The sequence below is a fragment of the Cryptomeria japonica genome, chromosome 4 (assembly GCF_030272615.1).
Source record: "Cryptomeria japonica chromosome 4, Sugi_1.0, whole genome shotgun sequence".
NCBI lineage: Eukaryota > Viridiplantae > Streptophyta > Pinopsida > Cupressales > Cupressaceae > Cryptomeria > Cryptomeria japonica.
Window position 1 is genome coordinate 280,660,243 of NC_081408.1, and position 11,139 is coordinate 280,671,381.

The window sequence follows — 11,139 nt, forward strand, 5'->3', positions numbered from 1 at the left end:
TATATCAACAAAGTATAACTTTCTGAAGGACAAGGTAGAAGGAAAGAATGTCAAATAAGTTTATGTGAACACTAAGAACATATTGTAGATGTATTCACTAAACCACTGTCTAAGGAATCATATGAGTATTTGAGAGATGGGACAGGGATTTCTACCCCTGTGGAGGAGACTTGATTGATGCAGTTTGTCATCAGTGCGACATGCATTATCAGAGATACTATTCATTTCGATATGGATGAGTGGTGCTACTACTAAGGGGGAGTAGTCAGCTTTGAGATTCAGAGGTTTATATTCTTGCTTTGATATTTGTGTCAGATTTCTAGCATTGATGTCAAAGGGGGAGAGATAGTGACGTGAAAAATAAATTCAAAACTTTATAGAGATATTATTCATAGCGGGAGAGTTATTGATATCCAGGAGATTGTTTGTCATCTTCCACAGAGGGATACTTTTTTGGCATTTTTTGGTAGTTAGATGTTTTTCAAATCTAGTGTTGCCATCAATGCCAAAGGGGGAGATTGTTGGCATTATGGATCAATTGATTATATGTTGGATTTATGTTTTGTCATTGATTTGAACACTAGGAGTTATGGTTGGTTACTGAGAGATAGGTTTTGGGTACCGACAAACAGGTTTTTGGTCACCAGTAGAAGATCTAGTGTTATCGATAGAAGACACTCTCTGTTGGACACTTTCGACATGTTTTGATCAATGGAGTATGTTCGATTTTATGTTACATGTTCCTGGAGCATGTTTTTGTTAGTTGGTATTGACCTGGTAATCGGATTCTATCATACACTCTTGTAAACCCATACTGGCATTGGTTTAAGGTTTAACCGACAAAGCTTTCACTGAGGAATCTTGATAAGATACATAAGTGGTATTGGTGCACCTTCTACATGGATTCCATGATGATGAAGATGTTCTTTGATCATGATTCAACTACTTGAAGACATTACTTTGGCATGGTTGACCCAAAATAGGTCTGGTACCTATCTAGTTTATGGACCAATATCATGTTAACGTGTACTCTACATGTTATTGGGATGTTTTGGAATTTTCTATCGATTAGTTATTGTTGTTTTGGTCTTATTCTGAGATGGCATATCATTGTAATATGGATTTATGTAATGATCTTATTGTAATATATTTTCAGTGGTTGACCTAATTGGTTTAGGCCTTAGGATTGGTATAAAATAATGTAAGATCTCATTGCAGATCACGAGGAATATGTATCATGGTCTTGGAATGCAATATCATATGCGAAGGAGATTTGGTTGATCATAGGTGATCGAATTGGGACTAAGGAAGAGGTCAAAGGCCTCCAGTATTGAGCTTAATCGGGACTGTAATAAGGTATGGTAGATACTATCTCTATCAGTTCATTACTATGGGTTGTTGTCCATTTACCTTGAGGTGGTTATAACCTCTCTGTATTCAATGAGACTCTTTTGCAATGAGCAGTATGCTCTAGGCAGTGTGCCTTCCTACATGTGCAGGCCCCTCATTGTATCACATACTTTCTTCAAAAGTATCATCTGACTGTGGGTAGGCTTCCCACCATGGTTTTTCGCTTTTTCTGGATTTCCACATACAAAATCATGGTGTTATGGTTGCATTTAGTTCATTATCTTCTTTATTGTTAAGTTTCATTCCTTACTGGCATTTGTTTCTACTATTTCGGTAGTTAATATTTATATGTTCTAGTTTAAGGTTTTTAAGTGGATTAATTGATATAATCTATTAACAAATGATTCACCCCACCCCCCCTCTCAGTTGTTCACTAGTTATCCTAACAGAAAAATACATAATGTTTTGATTAATAAAAGCGGGATATGACCGTACAATTACATATTTGCAAAGAGACACTTGGGGCGCATGAGGAATGTGTAGCCAGCTGAAAAAAACCCCACTATTAAGCTCAACTTGTATGGTCTAGATAACCTAGAGAGGATAGTCATGCATGTTGGCTACCTTCCTATAGGCTGAGATGGCCTCCTCAATTGTAATTTTGAGGGCCTCATAGTGTCACCCGAGTAAAAGCACAAAATTGTGTCACTTTTTAGGCCAACTTATCAGAAAAAAAAAAGGTAAAATTTACTATATAAAGTGTGATGCCTCGTGTAACTTCAATTTGAACATTTTATCAGCAACTAAATTATAGTGTTTACTTTATAAGAAAGTATATTCAAATAATTTTTTTAATTTTTACAAAAATTAAAAACATAAAATACACAAAAAAATACATTTTATCAGATTACATCATTTCAAAATTCAAAACATATATTTTACTTTCTATTGATTCAATTTTACAAGTTGAATCAAAATTGGTCCTTTCCTTTATAAAAGTGTGACATAGCTCTGTGCTTTTACTCGCATAATATCTTCCCATTTTTATTTTGTTCCAGTCATATTAAGCTAAGCATCCAAGTCATTGAGTCTTCCATTCACCTTGTCAAAAACTCTCCATTAAACTAACAAATTCATTAACTGCCTTCCAAACTTTGTCCTCATCCAATCCATTGAGCCAGGTATTAGCCCTAGCGTCAACTTCAATAGCTACCCACAACCTATTTATATTTCTTATTGCCATGTTCATCTACCCAAAAATCTATTTGAGCAGATCATTCTACCTTTGCATTGAATAGATTTAATGTTTATCCTGCCAATCCTGACATAAAATTATGATTGAAGAATATACAATTTTTTTATTAGGAGAAAATAGGTTTTGAAGGGCCCCTGAAACCCTTTATATCATTATATCAAAAGATAGGCATTAGAGAACACCAGAAAAGAAAAAGACAACAAACATATAAAAGACAACTAGCCGAAATGCAAAAAGCCTATAGTAGAAAGACACAACACATAGAAACAAAACACCAGATAGTAGAAAAAGAAGAGAAGAAAAGCCAAGCCTAGGTAAATTTCTTTAGCAACTCAACAGCGTCCAGCTCCAGTTGCTCCATGGTCTCAACAGTTCGCTTGATATCATCAGTGTCCCTACTTTGGTTTTTCTTCTTTCTGCTGCTTGTGCCTATTCTTTTTCCAGGATCCACCTCCTTATCTTTAGGGGTGCTATCCTTCTCCTTAGTAGTGTCCTCGAAGGCCTTTTCGCCCTGGACAAGTTCGAGCTTGCTGATAAGGACCTTGATACTGTCAGAGGTGGCCTTTAAAATCTTGTGACTCTGCTCCCCAATATACAATGTTAACATTGTATCTATTAGATGATACTTATCCTAGCTTAAATTTTATGAAGAAAATGAACTAAAATTTTTAAAATTTTTTAAAACATTGGAATATGCTTCACTATAATATCTACATGTGTTTCAATAATTTTCACCATTTCAATATTTTACATGCATTTAACTATTTATATTTTTATTTAAGATCATTTAACGATGTGTTATGTTCATATTGTTTTACATGAATCAAGTTCTCATGAGCATGACCACATAGCACTTATTGAGCATCTAGTTGATGGGCATAGGAATTTTCAACTTGTAGCCTTCCATACAATTTTGTAAAAATTTGTAAAATCTTAACCCTTTGTTAACCTCAAAATGTTATTTTCAAATTTCTTATCATAAATTTAATGTATACGAATAGAATAAATTAAAATTTTATCCATGAGATAACATCCATGAGCTTATTGTGACCCTGGGAACTATTAGTAGGAGGAAAATCAATCTTCCAAGGTGGGTGGCTAGTAAGTTCAAATCTAGTAGCAGGAAAATGCAAGACCTTGAGCCACCCAACAAAAAGAAAACAAAACTAACCAAATTGAGTGGGTCCAAAGTCCTAGACCATGAGCTTAGGTTGGACATCCCTATCAGTGTGGGTGATGAGAAACAAGGGTTTGCGAATAAGGATAATAAAGGAGAGATAAAGAAGGAGAGGGTGATGGGAAATCTGCTATTGGAGGCTACTAGAAGTCAGGAGAACCATTGAAAGTGGGTGGAGAAGGAAATTGGATCCCTAAAAGATGGGATTAAAGGAATTGTTGACACTTTCATGGAATCCCCTGTGCCCAATAAAACTAAGAAGATCATGAGTAGGATCCAGAAAATTTCTCAAGATGTGGAAACTATGAAGGTTGACCAAGAGCACATATTGAGAAGCTCGAAGAGGATTTGAGTGAGATCAATGAAAACCTAAACAATCTGGTGGAAATCGGTAGGCAGGCGAAGAAAAATAGTGCTGATGGTTTGGAAACAATTAATTCCATGATGACTGATTATAGAACTAGGACCATCACCAGTGACCCTCCCTCAGGGGAAAAGCAAAAAAAGATGCATTGGAGGGTGGATAGAGTGCTGCTGGTGGGAAGACTAGCTTAAGTCCTTGTACTAGAACCAGGAGCCGGAGCTAGGACCAAAGAACCTCCAGATTCATCATGGAGGATTTGGAGAAAATTAATAAGAATATTATTCAAAAAAATACTAAATTGATGCACTCTCTTAGTTGAGTGCTTTTCCTTGTTTTTTGGCTTTTGGTCTGTGTGGGGTTTGTGCCATGTTTTGCTTAGTTTTTTGGTCTGGTTGGCTATTGGCCTTGGTCTATAATACTCTGGGTTTCAGGTCCTTGTAAAATCTATTTATCTTTATCAAAAACATACCACCCAAATTCTAGGATTTATATGAACTCTAATTTAATTTTTTCTATTGATCTTTTTAGCTTAAACTCTAATTCTTATTATCCCTAATATTTGGCCTCAAATGATCATTTTAAATCCACCATTAGAAAAATATGATTCATAATATCAAAATTAATAAGAATCTACTACCACACATATTCTATACAATTTTTTCACAATTTTTTATTGCAACTCTTTCAAGAATCAATCCTATAAGTGTTAGAGGCTAGTATTATAAAATAATATTCAATATATCCTAGTTTTATTAGCCTTCATCCATCCTTTGACACTTTTTCCTAGTTTTTCTCTTTTGTTCATTATTATCTTTCATAGTTTTAAATGTTCTCCATAGATAGCTTCCTTAAATCCCCTATTCCTAATTTGTGTATATTTTACAATCTTGTTCAATAGATTTGTTAAATATTTATACACAAATAGAGCATCATCTTCAAAGGTTTCTATGGTTGTTAAATGGTAATAGTGTAGTGCATGTAACAACATAAGTATTTGAAGAAGAACTTATGTGACACAATCTTGACAATAGGCCCCACCCATATACAACCCTCTATAAGTTATTTAAGGGGAACCATAACCAAAACAAGACACATATTTTCACACCATTTCCCCTAGGTATTTTTTGTTAAGCAAATCATAAGATGCTAAAAATTTCTATAAATTTCACTCTATAATCCATTTAAACTCTCCTTTACCTATAATCAATTTAAAATATATTGGAGGTTCACCTTCTTTTTGACCTTTATCTAGTTTTACTACATATATATTAGGTCTCCACTATTGTAAATTTAAAAATAGATGTTCACTCAATTAAAGTTTAAATAAATTTATTAATTTATATATCTAAACATGTATGCACAATGGAAAGAGAGAGAAATTCCTCTAGATATATAATATTAACATATGCATGAAATAGTAAATAACTTCAATCCGCACTTATATATATTATGGGCCTATGTAGATTTTTGAATCAAACTTTTCAAGGTTTAGGATATAAAAATAGAATTTGAGTTCATATATAGTTTAAAGATTCAAACCCTAATAACTTTCAATTATATCTACTAGGTTTGGATGCTAGGTTTTTTTTAGTATGGTAGGGGTTTAGAAGGTGTTTCTAGATGGTTTTGGTAGTCCACAACATTGTTTGTAAGAAGTGTTAAAATATTGTATTAGCTTTATTAGTTATAATAGTAAAATATATTAATGATTGGTTAACTCTAAGTAGGTGTATTCAATAGATAAATGGGAATTTTGAAATCATTTCAATCACTTTTAATCTTTCTACCTTGAGTGCTCTTCCATGCAAATAAGTTTTTTTTGTGATTAGTGCACTTGAAACATTTTTCTTGTAAACCTTAAAATCTCTATGGTTTCTATGAAGAATTGAAATGGCAACTCCAATTACTATTGATCTCAAATTGAAACCATTACCCTTGTTCAAGGCATATAGATATTGTATAGGGTGAGAGACAAAGAAGGTGCATTCTAAAGGGTTTCTATAGACTGTGTTTACACTAAAGATGTGCGGGGATATATTCATGTCGAGATAAAAGAGGTCCCTCATTTGAAATTTCATGATACTTGGGACAAGTTAACTAAATAAAATATGATTACATTCAAGGAGAAATGTAAGAATATTTAGATGTTGTGTTTAAATGCCTAGAAGGAAATTCCAAATTTCAGCTATGATGAGGAATGTATTAAGATTATTCTAAGTCAAATTCATTAGGAAATAATATATTTGGATAGACCCTACAAGAGAACTAGGGATCCCATTAGGATACTAAGTGATATGTACTCCCAAGAAGAAGACTATGAAGAATGATATCATTATTGCATTGAGTGGTCCTAAGTTGGGTGGAAGGGCTATGAATATTGAAGATATTACTAATTTGGTGTCATGTAGTTGACAAATATTCTAGCATATAAGATATACTATCAAAATCAGTAAAATTTTATTTCTTATTCTCTATCTGAAATATAGGGAATCTTCCTTAGTTTGATATGCATGTAAAATATTGAACAAGTGAACCTACTCACTAAGTAAGTTATGCCTAATTTGGGCAACTTATTTTTTTCAACAACTAAATGGTAGTTTTAATTATAATAAAACTATATTGATTAGATGCCATAGTTTGAATTAAAATTATAATACAAGGGTTTGGAATTATTATGTGTGAATTAACTATGGTACAAAAAAGTATACCATATAGAGTTGATGCACAAATAAAATGATTGATTTTATGTTATAAATAGATTCAACAAGAAATAAAATTAACATGTGCAAAAATTTTCCTAACTTTTTGTTTTTGTATATTTGGGCTCTATTGTAGGGAAGACTTGAGCACTTCTATATGTTAGATGTGATCATATTTATAAGGTGGAGGTTTACAATAGTTTATGGTTACATTGTTTCTTTAAATTTTTTGGAGAGCCACTTTGCAAAACCTATATGCTTATTAATGCTTACAAAATTTAAAATTTATGCTATATATTGACATATCTTAAGTTAAAGTTGTCGAAAAGTGGAGAAATGTTGTGCTATTATAGGTACTTCCTTTTCCTATCCTTGAGGTTCTATATTTGAACCTCCATAGCATTGCAATTTGGAAGTAGGAGAGTGTGTACAAATTTAGTAGTTGTAAGGATTCGGTGTATGCAACAATTGATTGATCACAATTGGAACCTTAGTGGATGATCTATGTAAAAGTGGTGTATATAATGATAGAATGAAAATATAAATATGAAGATCATAGAAGGGAAAATATCATACATAGAAATGCATTTAGATCTTTTTTGGTGAGGCTACAGCTTCAAAGGTAAGAGTAGAAAATGAAAATCTTTGGATTCCAATATGGAGGTTTAAAACATTATTCCTTAGTTCTTTTTCTAGTAGTATTTCTCTTTAAACTAGTCTTGATTTATCGATTGTGCATGGAAAGATATGAATTGTATAGGAAATTAATAATTTGGTGGAAACATTCCAAATGGAGGGTGAAACATTTATAGTGAATATATGGAAAAATCCTATTATAAATGTAGTGAGAACTTAGTGTTAACTCTTACCCTTTCCTCATAACAATTGAAAGATAACTTGGTAAATGTTTGTGTGATGATTAATTATGACTTGGTATTTAAAGAATTTCATTTGAACATCAAAAAATAATCATGAAATTATTTGTATAACCTAAGCCATAGTGATGATAATTATTTGGAACATCTATATTTCAAGAAATTAAAAAATAGTTAATACATCAAAAATTATATCTAGACAACAAACAGACCTTCTTGTTGTCTACCAATACTTCCCTAATGTTATAAATTGACGAATTATAGGGATTTGATTGAAAAATATGTCAACCCTCATATTTGAAGAATCTCCATATTGCATTTCTAAGTATTGTTTATCCTTACATGTCAATAAAGATCATGTATCAAAGTGAACTAGATGCAAAAAAAAGTCTACACTAGACACATATTAGTATCTCACACTATTGATCAAATCTATGTGATGGTAGATTGATCTTAGACCATAAAACTCACTCAAGAAAATCAAGGTTTATCATGAGTTGAAGAATAATATGCACTCCAAAATCATTGACTTTTTATACATTGATGAAACAATTCTCTCAATTAACAATAATAATATTTTCCATTTATATCTTAATACACATCATATTCACATTTTATATTAAATACTTATTTATTACAATTATCTATTTTTAATTAATATTAATTACTCTTAATTGATATATTATTATATGTACATATATTTAATTAACCTAGATTAACATATGGTAAAATTCTCTTTATGCTATAATGAAGTACTCCTTGCAACCCTTTGTACAATTATATATCAAACATTTTAGCGTTCTCTAAAATAGGAAATATGAATTTACCACGGGACTGAATCTTTAAAGCTCCATGATTAAAGACTTTTTTTTAAATTCAAAACTGACGTTTGACAAAAATTAGGCATATCTGATATGAATTGGATTTGGATAAATTTTTCTTGCCCAAGTTCTCTTGAATACATTAAATTCAATGTGGAAGAGGGCAAAGCTTACATACAAAATCACAGAAAAGATTATTTGAAAGAAACACGCAATCGCCGCAATGACCGGCACATACTGTCGTAGAGTCCAGTGCAGATATGACTACAATGTTGAATAGACAGCCGTGCACTAAACTTCTTCAAGTTCAGTTTCTAGTAGTCGCCCCTGTGGAAAACAACGGCAGCAAAGAACGGAGTAATTTACTTACACACGATAGATCACGTAGGAAAAAGAAAGAAGGAAGTAATTTAATTCAACACAGACGAAATCCCCGCAATGGACGACGCCTGTTCTAAACAGAAATTCCACACAGCCGGGTCATTTTCTGTGGCAAGTATTTCTGTATGTGGGGACCCGCGGCAGGAAATGTATGTCGTACACGACATGGCGAGCAAATGGTTATCTTAACTGAGGCGGCTGCTGAACAATTTGCGCTTGATCCGGCAGAGAGGTTTATAAGGAGTCAAATCCCACACACAACATACATAATTCATTGCAAGCGATGGAGAGTACTCGAATCAGAGTGGCCTCGTTCGCCTTTGTAATTGCTCTGCTGTTGAGCGGAGCATCGGCGGGAAGCATTAGCATATACTGGGGCCAAAATGGCAATGAAGCCACTCTTGCCGACACCTGCTCAACCGGCAACTTTGCATTTGTGATGATCTCTTTTCTGACCGCGTTTGGCAACGGGCAGACAACGGTGCTCAACCTGGCAGGCCACTGCGACCCATCTTCTGGAGGATGCAAATCGCTCAGCACCGACATTAACTCCTGCCAGTCCAGCGGCGTAAAGGTGTTGCTCTCCTTGGGAGGCGCCTCCGGAAGCTATTCAATCGTCTCCGCAGATGATGCCCAAAACGTGGCCACTTATCTGTGGAATAACTATCTTGGAGGGCAGTCGGATAACAGACCTCTCGGAGATGCCGTTCTGGATGGCATAGACTTCGATATCGAAGCAACGACGGAGCACTGGGACGATCTGGCCAAGGCCTTGTCTGCTCTTAGCACCTCCTCCAAGAAGGTATATCTCAGCGCTGCTCCGCAGTGCCCCTATCCCGATTCTCACCTCGGAACGGCCTTGCAGACGGGTCTGTTCGACTCTGTATGGATCCAATTCTATAACAATGGCCAATGCGAGTATGCCAATGGGGACGCTTCTAATCTGGTGAATTCCTGGAACCAGTGGACAACGTCGGTTACTACTGTTGAAACGCAGGGCTTCTTTCTGGGCCTTCCCGCTTCCTCTGCAGCTGCTGGAAGTGGCTTCATTCCTGCAGCCACACTCATCTCCGACGTGCTACCTCAGATCAAGACCTCCTCGAAATACGGAGGACTCATGCTGTGGAACAAGTACTACGACGAGCAAACCGGTTATAGCACGGCCATTAAAGGTTCTGTCTGATAAAGTTCATTTCAATTCCCTCGTGTAGGCTACCAAATAATAATGAGGCCGTCCCTATATATGGTGCCTAATTTGGCCAGATTGTAGTATTGCTGAAAATAACACTTCTCATCCAGTTTTTCTTGAAGTCTCTGAAAGCTTTTCAATATTGTGACGTCGTTTACGAATGTTTCTCTTCATGGTTAATTACTGAAAACCGTATGCAACACAAAGTTGGTCTTTCATTGAAAAAGACCACCACAAATACAATCACTTTAGGCGAGTAGGTTACGTTTCCAAGTGTTATTTTTTCTCTAATCTTTAAGATGGATTTTCAAAAAGAAGAAGATGAATCCGATGCCCTAAAAGAGATGGATTAAAGCAAATTATAATAAAATAAATGAGTATATCAATGAGAATCACTTCGTCAACATTTTTTTTTATGGAGGTTTGGACCTCATCCTTCATGATGTGGAGCCTTGCACTCAGCAAAACTTGATCCCTGGTGCTCTCATTTCAGGCCATTCAATTTCACCAATAGATCAAGGGCTCATGAGAATTACTTGTCAACATTTGAGAAAAAGCTATAACTAATTGTTACATCCCTCCCTTGATACAAATATCCATTCAAATTCTACAACTAGATTTGTAAATTAAAAAATAGTAAAACAGAAGAATTTTCTTTTGTATAAATAATAAATAATTTTTTTATATAAATTGAATTAAATATATTTTTTTTGTAAAAGTATTAAAGATTAATTAGTATTGGATCAATAAATTATTTTCTAAAACTAAATATAACATATTGCAGAACTTTGTTTTTGAAATGATGATAAATTAATATTAATTTCGTCAATAATAGATTTATCAAGATGTAGAAAAATAACATTTACGCAATCTCAAGGAACCTATATAGAAATATTCCAAGTTTCTCAAGATTGAATTCAATTTTCCTAGGTATGTTATATTGTGCAAGAGAGAAAATCACCTTTGCTTTGGTAATAATATTAATAAACAAATGTGAAGAATTTGTTGGATTGTCGAGGTCAAGTTCC

The 11,139-nt window shown here is 34.0% G+C and overlaps 1 protein-coding gene across 1 annotated transcript; it reads left to right on the forward strand.

Moving 5' to 3' along the window:
- Nucleotides 1-9,203: 9,203 nt before the first annotated feature.
- Nucleotides 9,204-10,186, forward strand: LOC131070068 (acidic endochitinase-like). The gene has a single exon (XM_059219799.1). It carries the CDS (start codon nt 9,206-9,208, stop codon nt 10,103-10,105), a length of 900 nt encoding a protein of 299 aa, XP_059075782.1. The 5' UTR covers nt 9,204-9,205; the 3' UTR covers nt 10,106-10,186.
- The last annotated feature ends 953 nt before the right edge of the window (nt 10,187-11,139 follow it).

Bases quoted from the DNA above. Each gene is read 5' to 3' on its own strand.
- LOC131070068 (XM_059219799.1), top strand. From the start codon at position 9,206: ATGGAGAGTACTCGAATCAGAGTGGCCTCGTTCGCCTTTGTAATTGCT.